Source organism: Mytilus edulis, chromosome 10 (genome assembly GCF_963676685.1).
Source record: "Mytilus edulis chromosome 10, xbMytEdul2.2, whole genome shotgun sequence".
NCBI lineage: Eukaryota > Metazoa > Mollusca > Bivalvia > Mytilida > Mytilidae > Mytilus > Mytilus edulis.
In genome coordinates, this window is record NC_092353.1 from 77,012,783 (window position 1) to 77,037,740 (window position 24,958).

General features: G+C 32.5%; 2 protein-coding genes and 2 long non-coding RNA genes across 5 annotated transcripts in view; 2 read left to right on the plus strand and 2 right to left on the minus strand.

The window, feature by feature from the left end:
* The window catches only part of LOC139491931 (E3 ubiquitin-protein ligase HACE1-like), a 428,049-nt gene that overhangs the window by 329,935 nt on the left and 73,156 nt on the right, over positions 1-24,958 (plus strand). The gene's annotated exons all lie outside the window — the stretch shown is intronic.
* Positions 1-24,958, minus strand: part of LOC139491917 (tenascin-like) — a 75,739-nt gene that overhangs the window by 34,607 nt on the left and 16,174 nt on the right. The window contains exons 7-10 of the mRNA XM_071279847.1: positions 24,377-24,520; positions 22,559-22,696; positions 20,631-20,783; positions 19,987-20,139 (exon numbers count right to left, since the gene is read on the minus strand). Of these exons, the coding sequence (XP_071135948.1) occupies positions 19,987-20,139; positions 20,631-20,783; positions 22,559-22,696; positions 24,377-24,520 (588 nt within the window). The remainder of the gene's footprint in view (positions 1-19,986; positions 20,140-20,630; positions 20,784-22,558; positions 22,697-24,376; positions 24,521-24,958) is intronic.
* On the minus strand, positions 1,547-14,104 carry LOC139491915 (uncharacterized). Of its 2 annotated transcripts, none has more exons than XR_011656668.1 (3): positions 13,579-14,104; positions 3,242-3,334; positions 1,547-2,236 (listed from the first exon to the last, which is right to left on the minus strand). It is a non-coding gene; the product is annotated as an uncharacterized lncRNA (long non-coding RNA). The 2 variants fall into 2 exon arrangements; XR_011656667.1 differs by lacking the exon at positions 13,579-14,104 and adding an exon at positions 5,723-5,837.
* LOC139491914 (uncharacterized) lies at positions 12,986-19,124 on the plus strand. The gene is made up of 3 exons (XR_011656666.1): positions 12,986-13,092; positions 16,875-16,962; positions 17,657-19,124. It is a non-coding gene; the product is annotated as an uncharacterized lncRNA (long non-coding RNA).

The window sequence follows — 24,958 nt, forward strand, 5'->3', positions numbered from 1 at the left end:
AATTCTTTGATTTGTCGTTTTTACCCGATGACGGCTGACAAATTGGACCTCGTTATTTTAGTATTATAGATAATAGAGTTTTCTTTCGTTTAAATTAAATATGTAGCTGAAAGAACAAGTTGACAAATATTAAACACTAAAGAATAATGCAAACGAACGTCAATGTCTAAAACAGATAGTCAACAATGAGAAATATATAAACTATTATCTTTTTTTTATACAATTTTAACATTAAGCTACCCGTAAGTGATGCGGATACCAATATACGAGAAAGGTCATTGTGCGTTGATAGTATAAGTTATATTTGATCTAAGTTCAAGAGGATAAATCTCTTTCACATACAAACGGGATTTCTCATAATTATTGTATGTGTAATGAATTATTATAAATATTGTTTTTAATTGACTATGCATGGATAATACTATAGTATTAATGAATGGGTGTTATTATAATGGCTCTGTTAAATGGCCAAGGTCTGTAATAATGGTCGAGAAAGTCTGTAATGGACCGAGGCAACGCCGAGGGCCATTAAAGACATCCGAGGCCATTATTACTGACCGAGGACATATAACAGGGCCATTATAAAAACACCCATTTCTAAATACATTTATTAACCAACTGAACAAAAGTGTATGTGTTGCTGCCAACTTTCTGTACTCTCTTACTCTTTTAATGACAGTTTAGTTTGAAAAAAATAATTTGTACTTCACCATGATATTAAAAGCTTAGAATATACCAAATATCCAAGATATTAAGTTGGAAGAAGTTATGTGTTGAAAAACATGATGAACAGTGATCCCTTTATATGGTTCTTTAATATTGGTTGCTGGTTACTATATTAAATAAAATACAAAAAGGTATTATAACAGTCTCCGGGACAAGTTTGCAATTCCGCTGAGTGCAAAAGTTGTCACCTTAATTTTTGGAGTTAAGTCAAAATAAAGTTGATAACTTGGTTAGTATTAGTTCCCTGATATTTGTCCTAAAATTTTTTGGATCTAGCACCACTGTTGAAAAAGTTATGCCCCTTTTTTCAACAATTTCCTCAGAGGAAAAGTACTTTTCCTCAAGGGAAATCAAATTTCCCTGAAGGAAAAAGATTTTTCCTCAAGGGAAATTGTTTTTTCCTCAAGGGAAAAAGATTTCCCTTAGGGAATTTGCTGCATAATCATTTCCTTTGAGGAAATTCTATTTCCTTAGAGGAAATTCTTTTTCCTTAAAGGAAATTCTTTTTCCTTTGAGGAAATTTGCAGCTTCAAATTTTCCTTGGAGGAAATACTTTTTCCTGTGAGGAAATTTGTAGCTTCAAATTTTCCTTGGAGGAAATACTTTTTCCTGTGAGGAAATTTTTGACAAACACTTTTCCTTGGAGGAAAATTCAAGACAACAAATTTCCTCTAAGGAAATCATTGATCTTCAAATTTCCTCCAGGGAAATTTCTGAACATCAAATTTCCCTTAAGGAAATGTTTTTCCTCTATGGAAATTTCATAACAGTACAAACAGTATTAATATATTTTCTCCTAGACTGAATTATTGATACAAAAGATAATTAAAACTTTAATACTGTAATACAAATTTTCATGGTGAGTATTAAACATACAAAAACAAAAGGCTGACTGTTTAGCATGTTTAAGACAATACAATAATAAGCAAAACGCTATGAATATCATACCATTTGTGATGTTATTAATATTGTGCTCATATTTGCATATTAAATCAAATAAACACTTTTCATGTCAAATTAACTTGTCTTCTGTTTCAGCTGCTGTGTATTCGACCCCCTACATAACTGTTCAGTGCATAAATAATTCAATCCACAAGACATCTTCCTTTAATTGGTTGAATAAATTTTGGCAACATATGTTCTTCAAACATCTTCTTTGTATATTTGATATGATGGAGCCATGTACATGAATGGATAAAGCAGGTGTTTATTTCGACAACAAACATGACAAAGATACTATTTTTTTTCTTAATTTCTCCATAATCCATCAGTTAATATGAATGTAGGTTGTTACATTTTACACAATTGTGTTCTTTGATAGTACTCCATTTTGTTTATAGCAATTTTGTAGGATTTTTTTATTTCTTTTTCCAGAAAAACACACAGTTGAGTTCATTTCACATTAATAATCCAATTAGCACATTATGTAGAAAAGTATTAACAATTAAGTTTCCTCTTCAGTATAGACCTGCAGGACCTGTTGATGATCATAAAAACCAAGATATCTGACCTATAAATACACAAAATAAAAAAAAAATGTTATAAATGGAGAAAAAAACAGCAATATAAATAAGCTTATTTTATCATGTTTTAATGAATATTTTGAGAAACTTTCATTTGATATTCTTACTTGTCATGCTTATGAGTTCTCTTATTTCAGTGCTTTGTGTCCAAGATTTAATATTCGTTGTTTAGTGCCTTGCAGTGATATTTAAAGTTGAGCCACTTGCAATAGTTGTTATAGAATGTTCATATGTTGTGTTAATATTTGAACCACTGTCCTATATTATGGTCAGGTTGAGTGCTCACAGACATGAGGCCTAAATCAATATATTGTTTTTTTCCCTAATCCCTATTCTGACAAGCCAGGTGTGGGTAGTTAGGTAGGTAAATAATTTTATTTTTCCCAAAAGCCTGAATATTATCGGATGATCCGGCAAGCCCGAAAATCAGAAATGAATAAAATAATATTTGGCTTAGTTTTGACAATAAAATTTTATGAGTAGGGCCATTTTTGCAGGGTCGGTCAGGATTGGAGAAACAAACAATATTTTATATTAGGCATGATTTTTTTTTATTAATTGTTATTGACTTTGAACATGTTGAACTAAATTGGATTGTTTAAATCTTTATATGTTGAGATCTTTAATGGATGACCTATAAAGGAAGTGTTTTCTCATTATTGAAGGCAGGCCCATGATTGGCCTTTAATTTCTTGCATCCTCTTCATTGAACTCTGGTGGATAAGTCACTCATTTACCATACCACATTTTCTTATTTTTATATGAGTCATCATTCAAAGGCAATTTCTTTTATTACTGTAATTCAGAAATTATCGAAACTTTTTAGTAATGCGAATAATGTGACTGGGTGAGTATCGCAAAAACAGAAACATATATATATATATATATATCATGTAACTATATAGATCTTTATGCAGATTTTTTTTTGTAATCACAATAAGTTGTCCATTCCCTGAAAAATCTGAATTTAAAGTATATAGAAGTGGTCTTACCATTTAGGCCTTGTTGTATTCTGTTTATCTTGTTTTGCGCTCATTTCTATTGTAACTGTTTATATTTTTCATTATTTTTCTATATTTCTTGTCCTATAAAACATAAAAATGTTAAAAACTATTATAAAACATCAGTTTGTGTTTTTCTTTATATTCAGTTATATTTAAAAAGAATGGAATATTTGTGCTATTTCATTTCACAAACTTTTTGCCAGTCATGACTTTCAAAGACTTTCACCCTGGTCAATAGTTTAAAAAACAAACATTCCCATACTTTTTCTTTGTGTTCGTACTAATTTTTCATTTGATAACAAAGACATGATTCAACTATTCTTCTAAAATTTGTTTCGCTTGACTACGTTAAACTCTGAAATATTGTTAACAGTATAATCTGTATGTGTCTCACTTGTCAAAATTTCAAATTAATATATAAATAACCAATAAAAATGCTATGCATGTCTCAGCTTGATACAAACGTACAGGTTGAACCCAGAACAGTTGGGGCAAGTATGGACACAACATTCAAGCTCGATAAACTCTGAATTTTAAATTTGGATTGTGATTCAATAGTTGATGCAGCATAGGTTTCTGACACAGAATGAATGCGGTCCAAGTACTTAAAAATTTTAAATTGACAATTAACCTCTAAAATGGTCCAATATTCAAAATCTCAATACATGGTTAGATGCAGCATATCAACATGATCAAAGAACCCCAATAATTCATTTTTTGGTGAAATCAAATAAAGTTAAATTTTGGACCTTTTAGAACTCAATGTGGACCAATTTGATAACGGGCCAAAATATCAAAAATCTTAATGAATGGTTAGATTCAGCATATCAAAGAGCCTCATATAATCAATTTTTGTTGAAATCAAACAAAGTAAAATTTTGGACCCTTTGGACCTTAAGGTAGACCAATTTAAACAGGACCAAAAAACTAGGAATCTAAATACACAGTTAGATAATTTGGCATATCAAAGAACTCCAATAATTCAATTTTCTATAAAATCAAACAAAGTTTACTATTGGCCCCTATTGGCCCCTAATTCATGTAATTCCTAAACTCTGAACAAAAACTCTGGTCACAAACCTTGTGTTTGAATTTCATAGATTTCTATTACTTGTACTAAAGTAATTAAGCGAAAACTAAATGTCCTGGGACAACGACGACTACATGATAAAATTGAGAATGGAAAAAGGGAATGTGTCAAAGAGACAACAACCTGACCATAGATTCGAGGGTTGGAATCCTTTTCTTTTACCGAGCAATGCATTTGAATGGGAGATATAGTTGGAACCCCTCTTTGCTCTTGGTTGGGACCCCCTTTTAAAATGGCTGGATCCGCCCCTGAGAAGCATTATAGAAAAATCTATAAGCTTTAACTCAAAATAAGGATAATTTTATTTTTAAAGGGCAGGCACAGATCCAGAGAGGGGTTCAAGGGATTGGAACCCCCCTTTTTTCGGATTATCAATGCATTTAAATAGGGACATGTAATTGGACCCCCCCTTCCCCTTTTGTCCTGGGTTAGAATCCCACCCCCACCCCTTTTTAAAATGACTGGATCCGCCCCTTAAGGGTCTATAATTAAGTTTGACAACATCAGACATACTACTTTATCAAAAAAAAAATGCCACATTTCATCCAATTTAATTTCATCCCTTACTTGCTACATGTATTTCATCCATAATATTTAAAGAAATAAATTTGGGAGGAGTATGATTTTAATTTGCAAGTTATTAACTATCCAAACTAGAGACCTAATAGAGTAGATATATATTTGACTAATTTAAATCAAACTTGGGGTGACTGGGAACAAAGATTTAAGGGAATAGATGACAGTTTACCTACAATGACCTAGTTTCATAGCAATAGCATACATTAATAAAGACTACATGATCATTCTTATGTTTAAACGGGGTTTAAACTTTGGGTGTTCATTTTTTAATGTTTAACATGTTTAAAGCTAACAGTTTCAACTACATACGTGTATCAAGATTTGATCCTACATTATTTAAATATTGAAAAAAAATAGCTTTTTAAATTTGGATCTATATATAATTGTGAATGTCACATGGATGTATTTTAATGTAAAGCATCTGAAAAATCATTAGCCGTCTCATATTTATTTCAGTTCTTCAAAAGGCAAATTTATATGAGCTTATGCTGAAAATAGAGATTTCTTATTAAGGAGAAATCCCTGCCCCACTTTTAGTGTGAAAAATTTTGTTGATTATATAGGGAATCACAGAAACATGACTGAGGCAAGCATCCCCCATCTGAACCCCCCCCCCCCCCCCAATGAAAAGTTCTGGATCCCCCCGTCAACCTTTCACTCAGGTCATTGGTGAAGAGTTGTCACATGTTTGTTTAGCTTGTGTAGGTGTAAGTCAGTAAGGAGGCAACCATTTGATGTGTAGGCCGGGTGAAAAATGTGATTAATCTTGCTTTGTAAACTTGTGCTTTAAATAAAATTACCAATCCATTAAAAAATCTGTGAGCCCAATCTCATCCAGTGAAATAGATTAGTCTGTTTTCGAAGTTATATGGAAGTAAGTTAGTAGTCCAGATAATTATGACGCATTGCAAGGCATTTTTTCTAAGGAGAAGTGTAGAATGGGGGGAATGGAACCAATAAATTGATCGGATCCGAAAAATTCTTCCCGGTAAAGGAGCACCTATTATTTTGTAGGTAATTATTATTAGTGTCGGTGGTCTCACAAGTAAATCAGAGTGAATATTGCATGCACATTAAAATTAGCAGAGAAGAGACAATTATCAACTTGTGTATTATTCATTTTCTCGCAGTTATTTACGGTAAATCAGCTATGTAGACATAGGAAGATGTGGTGTATGTATATATATCCCAAAACAGGTGTTCGGTTCTAGTACTATATAGTGGCTATAGTATATGACTTTTAAATAACAATTATCAATTATATCTGTATTCTGTGGCGGGTCGAAGGGGATGGAATCCGGGGTTGGCCTCCCCTAGCATTTTGTGAGCAAGCATTGCATAAATGATAATCTCGGGAATCCTCTCAAGTTCCTATATACAAGGTGATAGGACGTTCCGTTGGAATAGGTTACCTGTGCATCAGGAAAAGTTTTAAGGCATAGCGTGAAAAGGTAACCTATTCCAACGGAACCAAACGTCCTATCACCTTGTATATAGGAACCTTAAAAATATGTGAATAGGTCGGGAAAAACTCTCTTTTGACACTTAGGTATGCTTAGACACCCCTTATTTAATGGAGACATCCTGATAAATGTAACGTTCTCACCATCTCCAAAAAGCGAACACCAGCTAAATACAGTTACACACTACATGGCCATAACCTTGAACATGTCACAGCAGCAAAATACCTGGGATGTACCATTGCATCAGATCTCAAATGGGGTAAACACATTAGCAACATCTGCTCCAAAGCAAACAATACCATCAGTTTTCTTAAAAGGAACTTAAACATCTCCAACAAGTCTATAAAAGAAAAAGCATATGTGTCCCTCGTCAGACCAACATTGGAATATGCTAGTTCAGTATGGGACCCGTACCAACAAAATGATATTTATAGATTGGAAATGGTCCAAAGGAGGGCAGCAAGGTATGTTACTAACAGATACCACAACACTTCATCTGTTAGTGACATGCTTGAACAACTAGAATGGACTACACTACAAGAACGAAGAAAACAGAGCAGACTGATAATGATGTATAAGCTTAATAACAACTATGTAAAGATTGATACATCAAATAAACTGATACCAAACGAACGTCCTTCCAGGAATAACAACGAAAAAGCATTCAGAATTCCATCATGCAAAACTACAGTTCGGAAGGAGTCATTCTATCCTAGAACAATAAGAGAGTGGAACACCTTGCCCAACTGTAAGGTCTCTGCCCCGAGTCCTGAATCGTTCAAGGCTCAGCTCCGTCAGTAATTAAATTGACATGTTTTTATTTGCACTTGTATATAAAATTCACCTAGTTTTTGTTTTTGTTAAATTAAAATTTTTTCATACATGCGCGCACTCCATAAATGTGGCAGAATAGTCAACCAGTTGACGGTGGCCGCTTACTGGAAGAAGAAGAAGAAGACATGTAGTTGGAACCCCCTTTATTATGGCTGGATCCGCCCATGATTTTACATGTAAATCAAGCCCGGGTATTTGTTGGAATAACGGTAACCACGAAAGGGGGGGGGGGGGGGGCTAATTAAAAGCACGAGGAATTATAAATATACAATTCATCAGGGGTAGAGTGCATCGAGGAATGGGAATTAAAATTGTCTCTTCACGATGATCGAAAAAAGTATCTTGCACGTTATTTTCATCATCTTGTCTGAAACACTCTGAATAATGAGCTTCAAGGCGAAAACAAGGCATGTGAAATTCAACAAAAATTGCTTGATTCATGTCATATCAAATAAATTACAGCGCGGAAAGGTAACTTTAATTTAATATCAAAACTAAATTTTTGTTATATTTTTCAATAAATTTATAAATCTTAATTAGGCATGCGTTGCGTGAGTTCCATTTCATGAGACCTACACAGATTTCTATAAAACAAATCAAAAATTATAAATACAGTTTTTCAATTCTTTCCGGCATAGATAAAAAAAAATATGTATATAATCAAGGATTTGTGTAAGAAAATCCTTGATATAATCTATTTACGATTTGGTTGAATTATTTCACTTCATTATAATGATAAATCCTTTAGTTCTTAAATTTTTAATTATTAGTAAAATGAATTTATCATTTTGATATCTAACGATAAACTTTTTAAATTGAAGTGACATGGTCAGTAACCTAATTAGTTGCATGGCTGATTACCATCTTACAGGTGACCCAGTAATTTTCCATACGACAGTAGCGTGTACCCTCGGGGTTATATCGGGGTGTGTATAACTTATTTTCTGGGGAACATCCTGTCCACGTGTAGTACTTAGCATATATTGCAACAGATGACATTAAACAAATTTTCTTTGTAGCATCGGAGGCAATTTCATGTTCGACCACACAAAATATTTCACAAAAAAGATATGATAAAATCAAAAGAAAAAGATAAAGAAATATTAACAAATAAAGGTGGAATTGAGTAAACGGGGATTCGTGTTTTTATGAGCTTATTTTCAGTGGACAACAACAAATGGAAGTTTTTAACGACCTTGTGTGACCTATAGTTGTTAATGTTTGTGTCATTTTGGTCTTTTGTGGATAGTTGTCTCATTGGCAATCATACCACATCTTTTTGACTGGCTATATACATGATATAATATATATAGCACTTGCACGGTCGGTCCAGTGGACATATTTCATACTAGATAACTTATACAGTAATTCTTTTTATATATATGAAAATTATTGTCCGATCTGATACACGTACCTATAATGTACAGAATTTTGAACAGCTTCAAATATATGGGGTCCGTAGAAACACCGCAAAGGACCTCCTTAGTGCACTAAGAACAAAAATGTGCACTAAGGACCTGATGGAATGATACAACTGTCACAAAGGATATGGCATATAGAAATAGACTTTGTAAAAGGAGAAGGTCCGGTAAGACACCTTTTTGGCCCCAAAATATAGCAGTTTTACAAAATTGTTAAAAGTAAACTTTTAGTTATTTTTTGGACAGTAGAATGCTTCTGCTACATAAATATGGGCTGTTTTTGACAATACATGGCACATATATCGGGTACAAGCACCATAAAGTCATGCTAAATTGCAAAAACCATCTGAAAAGTGACATTTTCCGGCATATTTGGTGGATTTTTCATATTTAATTGAGCTTTTAATGACAAAATCAGTGAAAATCTTCCACATACACTAATAGAATCAAATAAAATAGACACTTAAGTGTTTCAAAAGTGGTCAAAATCTTTCGTCAGATGAACCTGAAATTTGAGGCCAAAATCGGTCCTTACCGGACCTACTCCTTTCATAATTTTAAATTATATTTTTTCTAATGTTTTCTCGACACGTGCCTCAAAAAGTTGATTGTCACCTTTAGTATAATCGATAGCAATTCATGTTCGCTCAACCTTGGCCCGTGATCTACTAGTATACTGATTAAACATGTATATGGTATTTCAAATTGTTCTCTATTTTTTTTCTTCATTTGTTTGTTTTTGCCGTCTTTATTCTGTCTGCTATATTTTTTACTTCTAAATTAATAGCGTATTTTCAACTCTTTTCAGTTTGGGAATTTTTCATCCTTTTAATTTTTAAAAGACAAATAATTGTGAACACTTCACGGAAAAGTGAGGATTGATATTTGGTTGCTTAACATCCAGTTGCCAATACTTCATTCATTTTTCTAATGTTAAGAACTATGCCATTTATCAATATTTCGATTTGAGCGTTACTGATGAGTCTTGTGTAGACGAAACGCGCGTCTGGCGTACTAAATTATAATCCTGGTACTTTTGATAACTATCACAGCAATGTTTTTAAACATGTTTAGGAAAGGAACATATTTCTGATTCGATGTTTATATACAAATGCATTACAAGTATAAATATGTATAGGTTGATGTTTAGTCCCTTCGATGTTTTAGACTGTAAATAAATTATGACCAACTTATTTCTGACATCTTCTTCATTTTTAACTTTTGTGGATAGGTGTTTCATTGACAGCCGTACCACATCTCCTTTCGCTTATTTTTGTTGTATATATTTTTTAATTCACTTTCCTTGTCTTTTAAAATATATTTATTCCATTATTTTTATTTGATGCCGAAAATAAGAATACGAAGTTATTTGTTAAATGCTATAAATAAGCGAAGTAAAACAACCGTTAATAATTATGTATATGAGCATTACAGGGGCGGATTTAGGCGGGGGCGTGGCGGGCGTGCGCCCCCCCCCCCTAAAATTTGCAAAGCATGGGTTGTCCGGACGTAATAAAGTATCCGACGAAAGCTAATGTCGTCGCATTCAATCTGTCGTAACATTCAAACAAGTATTACTATATAAAACAGTAATTTAACAGAATCATTTAACGTGATTACTAATCAACTGACCTTTTGTTTATTTAAGTTCTATAAACATGTTACACTTCAAAGGAAGGTGTCAAAAGCGGTACTGCGTCTGATGACAAATATCATAGGCTTTTAGCAGTTAGAATAAAAAAAATTGTGACATTCTATTTGCAGTTTTAATAAACAATTTCTTTGATAATCGAAGTTCAAAAACATCCCTACATCACTTTACCACGAAGAAGGTGGGAGCCCTACCCGCTATTTGGGTAACCGGTTGGTTATTTCATCATACCAAGAAAGCAGTGTAAGTTAGATTCTTTCTTAAGGAAAGATAAAGATTATGGTTCAAGCGAGAGGTTAGTTTGTTAATTTGACTCATTATTTAATATCTCTGTGACAATACATGATTTCTCACTTGCAACATGTAAATTTTGCCGAAGCATGCATAAACGGTCAAGGCCCAAACCCGTAGGTACTACCGTATTACATGGGATCCCAAGAAAATAAGCACAATGAATTGTTTAAGGATCTCATTTTGATTTTAGTGGTTAGCGGCCATTTTTGTTTGTCTTACAGTATGTAAAAAGTCTAGCACGACCTCCGAAAATAGAACAAAAATAAAAACACGTATCATGAATTGACAAATAAATTGTACCAGTAATCATTTTCGTTTTCAATACCTTATATTGGTCAGATGAGCTATCGTCATTTGCTGCTATCTCTATATTTTATTATATATATCTTTATTAGCCTCCCTTAGAGTGATACAACAATTGCAAAACGGGTAGATACGATCTGTAATCAAATAATTAAACTTATAAAATTAATACTTAAAATTTTATTTAGAGTAACCATATGCCGGATGAACAAAAAGTGTGCCATTTCTTGAAAAACATATGGTTTGGTATAACATGAAAACTTCTCTAGTGTTTTAAACATTTCTCACATAACCCCTCCCCCAAACCCCCACTTCAAGCTCTGGATCCGCGCCTGCCCATAGTGCTTATTACATTATAAAATAAAATGATATTCATCTTCAATTGTTGAAATAAAGATGAATTGTTAAAAAAAAAGCATTGACACCAGTTTAAAGTTATCGTTCATAGAAGACAGTTATGATTTATTCTATAATTCTCTTTTTAAAACGTAAAATAATTTTACCTCTTGGAGTTTTTCTATATATTACTTCTGTAATCGGATTTTGAAGAACCCCATGGACACCACATACTCTCAAATGTCTTTCAAGGCATAATGATAGTATGTAAACTCTTGTGTTGTTAGTAAGGAAATGAAATATCAAAAGCATTTGTTTCTCAATTTTAATCTCAAAATAGGGTTCTTTAAATAAAAAAAAAGCTTGCATAGCAATTTCCTTAAAAACTAAATATATATAACAAAGGCAAAGTTTTAAAACACAAAATTTATTTTTTATTTTTCTTTCATAAACTGGAATTTATACCACGCTAAACCGTTAGGTTAACAACCATTGATTAATCAATAAGTAACGATCAAAAGACAATTGTTTATTGGATTAGGTTAATTGAACATGATGATTCGGGAATCTGCAATAAACCGTTGGTCACGTGGCGAGTGGCAGGCGTTGATTAAAAAGTCATTTAACTTCAAAATTACAAAATCTATTGATACCTTACTTTATAGATTTGAGGTATTTAATCATATCCTCTTATATTCATGTTCGCTGTGATCTTAAAACATCGTTTTAGTGTCCTTAATGCAAAAACTTTCTTCTTAGTGCACTAAGAAGTCTTTTGCGGTATTTCTACACACCGAAATATATGGCCTTATTATTGGTAATATACCATATTAGTGTCACTAATGGCTTAACGTGTTACCAAATTAAAAAGAAGAAATAGACTCAAAACCGCATTTTTAACTTTAGATTTTTTTCAATCCCAAAATAGAGAAGAGGTCCGGTATATAGACTCATTAAAAAGTCCAGATGAGAAGTTTAACTTGCTTTTCTATTCCCGGCACTTTTAACTGTATCTTGACGCATGCAAAAAAAAAATGCAGTACCTGGTTACAGTTGCGCATTGACAAATTATAATCTTTCGATTAAATGATCTTAAATCTATATAGTCTTAATTTTAAAAGTTATAAAATCTAAATGTGAAGTGATCTAAAATGTTCAATATTAATGAGTATTTTCGCTGTGAAATGAATCTAAGGTCGTCTAAAAGTATATACATGTGTATTTGACCCGACTACTGACTACATAGTTAACTATTCATTATGTACCTATAAGGGGGGTCTGAGCGGGACTCGGGATTGTCGAGGCGTATTTTTTGTAAACGTGACACATGAAAGTCAAATTATGAGAGAGGGTAGATGGGGTACTGATCCCGAAATCCCGAGCTTAAAAACACGAAATCCCGAAATCCCGGGCTTAAAAACACGAAATCCAGAGGTCCCGAAATTCGAAAAAAGAATTATCGTATCCCGAAAGGGTCAATCCCGAAATCCAGAGCTTAAAAACACCCGATCCCGCAGTCCCGATAAAGGTCCTATATCCTCCCTCAAATTATTGTGCCGTGAAAACGCGAAATGAAGTTTAGCGGGACATGGGAAATTACAAAAATAGCAGAATTGTTCACTCACATAGTGTAAGCGGGATGGCATCATGCGAGAATCTAAAAAAATAAGTAGTAACTAAGCGGGATCCGTGAACAAAACCCCCAATGAGACCCCATTAGTTGTGGCTTATTTTGGTCTTTTTAGTTAGTTTCTTTCCCCTACATTACTTGACCGTTTTTGTAAAACAACGGCACTCGAGGTCTGACAGTATTTTACCAAGAAATGCACAAAATATTCAAAAAGAAGGCCTAGAAAATTTAAATATTGGTATGCACACATACTCCCCTATCAGCACAGACAATTATATTTTTGTAAAGGCGCCAAACTCGTTTCTAATATTTATAATAGAACCGAAAAGAAAATGGAAATGGAAATAGGGAATGTATCAAAGAGATAACAACATGACCAAAGAGCAGATAACAGCTGGGTCTTCATTGCAACGAGAAAATCCCGGAACCTGAGACTGGGGTGGATCTAGTCATATAAAGGAGGGGTTCCTCACCCAGGACAATTTTTTTTTTTTGGGGGGGGGGGGGTCCAACTACATGTCCCCATTCAAATGCATTGATCGTCCAATAAAGAAAGGGGGTTCCAACATGTCCAACCCTCAGCCCCACCCCCCCCCCCTGGATCCGTGCCTGTGAGGCATGCTTTAGCTTGCCATTAAACAAAAATGTATACTAGTTGAGTGATAATGGACGTCATACTAAACTCTTCAATATAAAAAAAAAGAAACTAAAATAAAAATCATACAAAGGTCACAAAGGCCATAACTTCTGGCTCCTGGATTAGGAAAAGTGCAAAATGCAGTGAGGATAAAAGCCTTTACTGTAAATTCCTGAAATTACAATTATATAAATCATCTCACATCTTTGTGCATTTCTTGAAATTGGTCATATTAATAAATGCATGCAATATTTTCAGAAAATTTCAATATATAGGCTTTTAAAAGTCAATCTTGTGCATGATTATCAATGATTATACTCGCACAATTAACACATACATGTGGTTCTCAAAACTCAGAGGTGTCTATGCTATTTATGACAACATTTTAATCAAGTATAAATTTACAAAATTTGTTTAGAACTATATGATTTTTAGGTTTTTAAGCATAGATATAGTAGGTCAGGATCTGCGAACTCTCACTGACTGACTGAGCACATGAATTCAACACTAGTTTTTTGGTGATGTTGGTGTTGCTTAGTGTTTTGTTTTGTTTTTCTTTTCTGCATCTTATGTTTTGCCTTGGCATTGTCAGTTTCTCTTTCATTGCCTTTGTTTTTTTTTGTTATGTTAAATAACAAGTCACAAGAGAGAAAAAACAATAAAAATATGTGAAAAAATGGCTTAGTTCAGTATATATTAAGGAAAGAGATAACAAATAGCTAAATAAGAAAAAAGAAAATTCCTTTTCTACAGTCAATTGTCTGATAATCTAGAAGATAGCCTGATTTGGTCTAATTCTCCTGAATTCTAGCAGGTACTTTATTCCAACTTTTTTAATTCAAACAAACCATGTCTTAGATAGTCTTGGAATAAGAATACATTAATCATAAAATTTTCATAATACTTTGGTGAATTATCTATTGATATAATCATGCTAATTAAGCTCCTTTTTAATTTTTAGGGATTTTAAATTTTTGATTTAAAGTTAGGGATTTTATTCATAAAAGGGGAGATTTTTCCAGTACGTATACTATTAATAATGCTTTGAGCAATTTTCATGAAACTTGGTGAATTATTTTTGTATAACATAAACATGATAATTTTCCTTTTAATTTAAAAAAAAATCTGATTTATGTCATTGTACTATCATGACTTGGGATTAGGATAGTCTCAAGAATGCTTTCACAAATTTTTATGAAACTTTGGTGAATTGTTTTTATATCTTGACAAACTCCCTTTTTAGCTCACCTGACCTGAAAGGTCAAGTGAGCTTTTCTCATCACTTGGCGTCCGTCGTCCGTCGTCCGTCGTCCGTAAACTTTTACAAAAATCTTCTCCTCTGAAACTACTGGGCCAAATTCTACCAAACGTGGCCACAATCATCCTTGGGATATCTAGATTAAAAAATGTGTGGGGTGACCCGTCAAACCAACCAAGATGGCCGCCATGGCTAAAAATAGAACATAGGGGTAAAATGCAGTTTTTGGCTTATAACTCAAAAACCAAAGCATTTAGAGCAAATCTGACATGGGGTAATTGTTTATCAGGTGAAGATCTATCTGCCTGAAATTTTCTGACGAATCGGACAACCTGTTGTTGGGTTGCTGCCCCTGAAATGGTTATTTTAAGGAAATTTTGCAGTTTTTGGTTATTATCTTGAATACTATTATAGATAGAGATAAACTGTAAACAGCAATAATGTTCAGCAGAGTAATACCTACAAATAAGTCAACAAGACCAGTCGACCCCTTAAGGAGTTATTGCCCTTTATAGTCACTTTTTAACAACTTTTCACCATTTTTTGTAACTTTTCTAAAAATCCTCTTCTCTAAAACTACTTTGCCAAATTTAATCAAACTTGGCGACAATTATCATTGTGGTTTATAGTTTAAAAAATGTGTCCGATGACCCAGCCTACCAAACAAAATGGCCGACATGGCTAAAATTAGAACATAGTGGTAAAATGCAGTTTTTGCTTTATATCTTTGAAACCAAGACATTTAGGGCAAATCTTTCAAGATTTTAATGTCCATCAGAATAAGATATATCCCCTCACAAATTTTCAGTTGAATCGGACAACCTGTTGTTGGGTTGCTGCCCTTAAATTGGTTATTTTAAGAAAATTTTGCAGTTTTTGGTTATTATCTTGAATACTATTATAGATAGAGATAATTTGTAAACAGCAATAATGTTCAACAAAGTAAGATCTACAAATAAGTCAGCATGATCAAAATTGTTAGAGGACCCCCTAAGGAGTTATTGCCCTTTAGAGTCAATATTAAACAACTTTTCCTCATTTTTGTAACTTGTATAAAAATCTTTTCTAAAACTGCTTGGCCAAATTTAACCAAACTTGGCCACAATCATAATACTAGGGTATCTATTTTTAAAAAGAGTGTCTAATGACCCCGCCTACCGACAAAGATGGCCGACATCAGTAAACACATTAACAGGTGAGCGACACAGGCTCTTGAGAGCCTCTAGTTATTATTATGACCCAAAGTGGAGGGGGCATAATGTTTAACACTTGTCAGATCGTTTGTCCGTCTGTCCCAAAGTTGTTTTTTGTTCTCTTACAGTACTTTAGTTTGCCTCAACCAAATTCAATTAAACTTTTACAAAAGCTTGTTATCAACCAAATGTTATGAAATCAATACACAATGCTTATCATCACAAAATACAGATTAAGTTTGAATTTTGGTAGTGTCTCTTTTACTAAATTCTATAGTTATGTTCTTTAAAAATGGAAAAAAATGTTTCGGCCTTCTAACTTAAGTTTTCCTCAACCAAATTTTATTAAACTTAAAAAAAATACTTTTTATCATAATTTTAATCAGATCAATTTCAAATTTTGGTAGTAAAACTTTTACCGTTCTTCAGTTATGTTCCTTTAAAACTTTGAATAATATGCAAGCTGGAGTATCATTCCCTATTTATCATGTATATTTTTTATAAGATGCAGAGTTAAGGAACTTTAGTTGTTGCAAAGTTATTTTAAAATTGTCCATTTTCAAAAACTTTGAAAGGTTTTTAGAAATTTATGTATTTGTTAAAAAAATTGCAGCCTTAAACTTATAGTCACTTGAGATATATCTATAAATGGAGCCAAATTATATACATGTTTTATGTCAATAAATACCACTGTTTGTGTATGTTTTTTTTTTTTTTTGGAGGGCAGGGGTCTTATTTGCACAGTGCTCATAGTTTTTTAGTCGATCATTAAAATTCATTTTAAGCTTAAAGACCAGCTATAAGGGCAAGAAGCTTATCAAGCACTCACGGTTTAGATTTTTATTAAACACACATTAATATACATAATGTACATTAAACAGAAAAAAATATTGATGCAAGATGTCATTCAACTTTTACTCTTTTATGTATAGGACAAGAACTATAGAAGATACAGAGAAATTATATACAGCAGAAATGATAGGCAATGTAAAATTTGCAGAAGCCAACTAAACCTAAATGGTAAGGCACCTTTTAATATATAAAAGTTATTGAACTTGAAAGATGATTACTAGTATCATGATTACTATAAAAATTAAAAGATGTGGTATATTAAATATGAAAACTATCATGGCTTTGAGAAAGCAATTGTAGGCCTGTTACGACCTTCAATAATGAGAAAATCCATACCCTATACTATAGTCAAAGTAGGCAGCTATAAAAGACCTAAAGATGAAACATTGAAACAATCCAAACTGTAAAACTAATCATGGTAATTGCCTAGTTTATAACAAAATAAATTACAAAAAATAAATATGACTGGTATGAAACAACAACAACAACAACAACTAAATTTTAGTGTCAGACTAAACTGACAAAAGCTACAGGCTCTGAACTTTGGACAGGCACAATAGGAATATGGCAAGGTTATTTAAAAATAAGATGTGGTATGATTGCCAATAAGACAACTCTCCACCAGACAACCAATGATGTAAATTTCCTGCAAACACGGACTTGACTTCTGTAAATCAACTAATTTTTCGTGAATACTTTATTTGGCATTTTATACTTTCTAGTCTACATCGCAGTTATTTATTTTTCTCGAGTTCAAGTTTACTTAATGTATTTTAATAAGGAAAGATACACATGAAAAACATTTATTGCTGTTTCTCTCTCCATTTATAACATTTTATTTGTTTATTTTGTGTATTTATAGGTGATCAGACATCTTGGTTTTCATGATCAATAGGTCATTACTGAAGAGGAAACTTAAAGTTGAAATTTATTTACATAGTGCATAATTGGATTAATTTGAAATGGAATGTGTGCTTTCCTGCTAAAAAAGAAATAGGAAATTTCAACATTATCACATGATAATGACCATAAACAAAATGGAGTTCTCTCATAGATACACAAAAACACTATTGCATAAAAGCAACAACATATCTTAATCAAAAGAAAGGAGAATGCTGAACAAATACTATTTTGTTGTTGAAAAAAGGAACACCAGTTTTATCCACTCATTTACATCGCTCCCTCATATCAAATATACAGAAGAAGATCATTGAAGAACAATTTGCAAAAATGATTTCTCTTAGAATTGAAGGGAATTGTTTAGTGAATGGAATAATGTATTCACTGAATTCTTACGTAGTGGATTGAATAACTGTATACAAGCTGAAACAGAAGAAATTCTAATTTAAAATAACACGAAAAGTGTTTATTTTATTATTTAATCTGCAAATATATAAACAAATTCTTTAGAACACCACAAATGGTATGACATTCAAATTGGTTGCTTATTAATGTATCGCATTGAAACAATTACAAAGAAAATAGAAGCATTTGCTCCAAAAAAAAAAATAAATCAAAGTTAAATTTATATAAAAAGTATAAACAATACCTAGATCTAAACAGTCAGACTGTATTATTTTCAATGTCATTAAAATGTTGAGTCAAACATTTATTAAAGTTTTAAATATCATTTGCATCAATTATACAGTCTTGTAATAATTATATTCATACTGTTTGTATACATGGTGTAGTGAAGAAATGTTTAACAAGTAAAAATAAGGGAAAACATTTCCTTAAGGGAAATTTGATGTTCAGAAATTTCCTTAGAGGAAATTTGAAGAACAATGATTTCCCTAGAGGAAATTTGTTGTCTTGAATTTTCCTCCAAGGAAAAGTGTTTGTCAAAAATTTCCTCACAGGAAAAAGTATTTCCTCCAAGGAAAATTTGAAGCTACAAATTTCCTCACAGGAAAAAGTATTTCCTCCAAGGAAAATTTGAAGCTGCAAATTTCCTCAAAGGAAAAAGAATTTCCTCTAAGGAAAAAAAATTTCCTCTAAGGAAATAGAATTTCCTCAAAGGAAATTATTATGCAGCAAATTCCCTAAGGGAAATCTTTTTCCCTTGAGGAAAAAACAATTTCCCTTGAGGAAAAATCTTTTTCCTTCAGGGAAATTTGATTTCCCTTGAGGAAAAGTACTTTTCCTCTGAGGAAATTGTTGAAAAAAGGGGCATAACTTTTTCAACAGTGGTGCTAGATCCAAAAAATTTTAGGACAAATATCAGAGAACCAATACCAACCAAGTTATCAACTTTGTTTTGACTTAACTCCAAAAATTAAGGTGACAACTTTTGCACTCAGCGGAATTGCAAACTTGTCCCGGAGACTGTTTTATCCTCTTTACAACTTAATTTTATTAACTTTATTAAAAACCCTAACTGGGCTTAAAACAGACAAACTGGGCATTAATACAGGGCCATTACAGAAAAACAGGGTCATTACAGAAATACAGGACCATTACAGAAAAACAGGACAATTACAGAAAAAGCAGGGCCATTACAGAAAAACAGGGTCACTACAGAAATATGTAATTTTTAATAAACAGTCGTTTTTGGAAATAAGGTACTGAGTTGGTTAATAAATATTCATATAGTCTCTGTATGTTTTCAATTATTGTTTTTTGATATTTAAAATTGCACTAATGAACGACTTCCATATTTCTTAAACAAAACCGTTTAAAAAAATATCTATATTGAAACTAACTTTCAATAACGGCGAGTATTCGAAGAACGGAACTTTTTGTTTCCTGTCATTTTCGTATTTTAATTGTTTTGTGCTTAGTACTGGTTTAACGTGTCATACACTTTACAACTGTTTTGTACTGTTTGCTTTTACATTTGTAGTTCACGCTACATAACATATCGCTACTGTTCATGCTAGTGAGATATAGTTAATATAACATTATTTATGTAGAGATCCGAAGTCAATAAATATTGCAAGAGTAAAATACCACTGTTGAAAGTCATGTCGATAACATGTCATTCGATTGTATCCGATTTATCACGTTGGTTTTATTGTTAAAGCTGTCTTATAATTTATCAGCAAATAGTCTTTTTTAACATGTTTATACATGTATTTGTAACTGTCAACATCTTTATTGATAAGTACCATCTATTGAAAGTTGTATCATCCTAAATCACACAGTAACACCATATTACTATACTAAACATAAATCAAAATATATAAAACTCACAATCTTTGCATGTCTGAACATCTTTGTAATAGTTTGTCTTACAAAAACATCTGTACACCAAACTGTTTGTTGCTTCTGCTATACATTCTGAGTTTGCTACAGAACATTGGTTGGTTGGCTGTCCATTACTACAGACCTCCCCAAGTGCACTTTCTATAAAACAAAAGATACATTCATGGTTTTGCATTTAATTTAGAGAAAAATATATATGCAAGTGTATTTGATACAAATAAAGTACAATTTTGGCTAATTTCAGATATCGCAAAATCGTAGACAGCATAACATTAATTTCTAACGAAATAATGATATAAACAAAATGAAGAAATATTTAGTTAGTAATTTCTATAAATAACGTTTTTCTGTTTTAATGTATCAAACTGTTGAGACAGATATATGGCTACAGTTTATAACTTTATATCAAATATCGAAAACAAAAACGAGAGCAGAAAGATCACTTCTGCATCTTGGTCAATGTTGCAGGTGAGACAAAAAGAAATTCTTTATATTGATATATAAATACATACTATAATCATGATAAAATTCAACATAAAGTGTATACCAAATGGCCAGTTCTGAATCCCCCCCCTACAGAATATAGTTTATCAAACTTTGTTTATGATTCAAAGTTTATACTTAATACATACTTGTTGTACAAACGTTTGTAGTGTTGGCATAGAAATTATTTTTACACAAACATTTGTTAGTAGCTGTTCCAGTTTCAGTTTTGCATTCAGAACTCATATCTTCACACTGGTAATTTGATTGTCCTGAGTTACAGACATCATTTAATACAACCTCTGTAATTATATATAAACACTTAACATTATAACCATTATGTTTTCATTTCAGAAAATTAAATCATATACATAACCAATTAATTGAAATCAATATGAGAAATCACAGGTTGTGACTGTGAGAAAGTTCAATGTTGCAAATACGACAACTATTTGTCTAGTGGTGAACCTTTGTTTTTGTTCTGCTGTGCTTACATATTTAATTTGACGTTGTTGCTTGCTCTGTTTAATTATAGAGGCTTCGAAAGGATGTACCCGGTGCTACCTTGGTAAAATAAATCAGACATGAACCAATGATAACTACTGTACTGCATACCCAATACTTGTGACAGGCACATAAATAATACTGCGGGGTTCTACATAGCGCAGAACCTTCCCCTTAGATTGGACAACATATAAGTACAAATGATTAAATTCATTTAAAATGGATTCAATTTGGAACGAACGGACAGGATAACAGACTGAAAGACGCACGGTCAAGAGTTACACTTTATACCCCTTTCGTTTAACAGCGACGGTAAAAAAAAACGAATGTGGTAGGGTATTTGTATATCAAAAGGTACACAGTATATATCTGATAGCACATGCAGTTACTGACAGCTAGTACAAAGCCAATAACAAGTGATAAAAATATTATGTATTACTCAATTTATTTCACTTGACTGGGCGGACTTTAACCGGTTTGCTCATAATAAACCAGTCCATCTATAGATGTGTGTTTTAGAATAAACTTATCAATGAAATGTCCAGTCATTCTTTTGTAAATTCCTTTGATGACACTGATAGGTGATTAGAAATCAGTTATAATTATAATGACAACCATCACACACATCTTCGAATAGACTGTCGTTATGCAAATTAAAACGTAAGCTCCGCCCGATCAGTTGAAATAACGTTAGTAATATCTTAGACCAAAATAGAAAAACAATTTCAGATTATCTTAAAGAAAAACAAGAATGTGTCCCCAGTACACGGATGCCCCACTCCCACTATAATTTTTTATGTTCAGTGGACGTGAAATTGGGGGTCAGAACTCTAATGTGGCATTAAAATTAGAAAGATCATATCATAAGGAACATGTATACTAAATTTCAGGTTGATTGGACTTCAACTTCATTAAACTACCTCGACCAAAAACTGAAACCTGAAGCGGGACAGACGAACGAACGAATGGACGAACGGCCGGACGAACGGACGAACGAACCCACAGACCATATAACATAATGCCCCTCTACTATCGTAGGTGGCGCATAAAAATCAACCAGATTATTTTTGAAATGTAAAGTGTTCTTTAATTATTAACTAAGATATCGAACAGATTAATTTAGCAAGAACAATTGAACTAAATATCTAGATTATGTTTATACCTAAATTAATTATGAATCTTCAAACTATTATATTGTCATGTTTTCTGAACCATGAAGTATTTGTCATAAGTATTGAATAATATTCACCTCATAGTAAAAATGTGTTCTCAGTTTCATGCTTATGTGACAACAAACTATCTTTACACAAAACATTAACCTGATACATAACGAACATCATAACAAACAGACTAGTGCACAGACAAACACTCACACCAGTAAACATATCAAAGCCAGGTATTGCATAAAGTTGGCGATGAAAAATTAAGTCTTGTTCTAAATTTCATCTGTTTGGTAAAGTCTGTTTAGTTTTGTTTGGCTTAAAGTTGGTGTGCAAACTACAGTCTTTTTCTACATTTCGCCTGTTTAATCAAGTACTTTGCATTGATTGGAAATCATGTCTGTAAAACTTACTTATAGTACAAACATGTCCACTGTTTTCAAAGTATCCGTTCTGACAATAACATCTCAAAGATGAGGTACATTCCGACTTCAGGTCTACACATTGATCTGACGGCTGACCAGCACTACAGGTGGCATTCAGGGCTACCTCTGAAAAGAAATCATAAGTATCAAAAACACTCCTAAATTTAATAAAAATGCATTCCATATATATTTAAACTTTTTTACAAAGTAATGGTCTCTCTAAAACCTTGTTATTATTCAAATAATTTATTTAAAAGATATCTACTCTACGTATACATTTTTTATACGAATGTGATCTGTAAATTTGAGATGCATGCACACGTATAAAAATTGCGGTGTTAATCCAATGCAGTAACAGTTTTGAATGTTGTTTTCAATTTAGACTTATTATATTTTTCGATTTTTCGATTTTTCACATCACGGAAGAGACTAATTTTGTTGTTCTAATTTGTATTAATTTTTGCACCTTTTGTTTGCGGTATACCATCTGATCCGCAAAAATTATTATTTTCTGTTAGTTATTCATCCATTTTTTGTTACATCTGGTGATCAGTTTATTTGGCAATCACCAATGACAGTCATCAGGGTTTAAGAACCTACCAGCTGTTCAAATGCGTTTTGTTAGAATATACTTTGAATTTGTTTGGTCTTTTGGAAAATGTTGTTTGAGCTGTATTTTGACCAGTCTACCAATACATTTGTTTTGAATGCGTATAAAAGTTGCGGTTTGTATCTAACGCAATCACAAGTTGGTTCATTGTTTTCAATTAAGACTTGTTTGTTCTAATTGAATAACCTGAACTAAAGATTACAATTACGTTTCTCAAGTATGTACACAAACATGTTAAGCCGCACCGCATTCTCGATCATGTTTATATATGACTGCGCTAATTCTCTGCCATTATTCCGTAGTTGTCAGGTTATTGTCAAGGAAAGAGGGACGAAAGATACCAAAGGGACAGTCAAACTCATAAATCTAAAACAAACTGACAACGCCATGGCTAAAAATGAAAAAGACAAACAGAAAAACAATAGTACACATGACACAACATAGAAAACTAAAGAATAAACAACACAAACCCCACCAAAAACTAGGGGTGATCTCAGGTGCTCCGGAAGGGTAAGCAGATCCTGCTCCACATGTGGCACCCGTCGTGTTGCTTATGTGATTACAAATCCGATAAATAGTCTAATTCGGTAGGTCACATTCATGAAAGGGAAGGGGATTGTAGTTACGACGTAAGGAACATATCCGATATCATATGTGAAACGGTTATTCCATAACGGTCAACCAACTCGTGATGGCGTCCGTAAAATTTACGAAGGGATGATTTCAACTTCACCATTTGGAACTCTTGGTTTAATAGCTTCCTTGTGAGCAGTAACCCTCTATCAAGAAAATCATGATAGGAAACGCAAGCACGGGAATATCGTATCAATTAAGAGATATATACCCCGTATGCAGGTGCTGAACTGTTTTCTGCGTATTTTTTTTCTATTTAAATCTGGCTGGATGTTTTTGCTATTTGATAGTTAATCATTTTGTCATTTAAATGTCTTTTGTTACTTGCTATATACTATCAAATTTGCTCATTATTAAATAAGGTAGACATTAAACAGTAGCTGTTCATGTTTCTGTCTTAAATCATGTTGTAGATGTTTATGTCTCATTGGCTTACAAACCAATCCACATGCATTGATTTTAATTTAATTTGATCAGCTCAATATTTACCTATAATAGGTATTCCCAAATTATTGTATTAAAATCCTCATGCTTGTATAGATGTTAGAATACAAATTACTTACTTTGTTTACATATTCCATCTTTATCCTTGTAAAATATATCTTTACAGAGACACTTTAAACCAGTACTATCTTTACATTCCGCATTCTCATCTATACACTGATTATCAGGTCTATTAGCAGTACACGGAATTTCCAATAACACCTCTGAATATTAAAATGATAAAATTTTATAATAACAATTAACTGAATGTTGCAATGAGCATTTGTCCCATCTTAGCAAAATTATTTGCATATTATCACGTAAATGTTTTTAAATATATCAATCGTCCTGAAACACCATTGCCACAAACATTGGCCTAACAATTTGAAGGAAAGGTTCACTTATGTACTACTCTTTACAGCCTATCCAGCTTTCACGTAGTGGTTTCAAGGTGACAGAAAATCCTTCTATACAATAATCCTGGTAATTTTGGTTAACATAGGCTTTAGGCATCTTAGGGAAAAAACAGTAATTTTTCGACATGAATTCTCATATATTAAACTAGAAAAGCAAAAGTGTTACTTTATTTGTTGTCTGTTGGCTTTAATTGGTTCTTACACTGTATTCTTATACTTTTAATCCCTGAAATTAAGTAGAAAAAT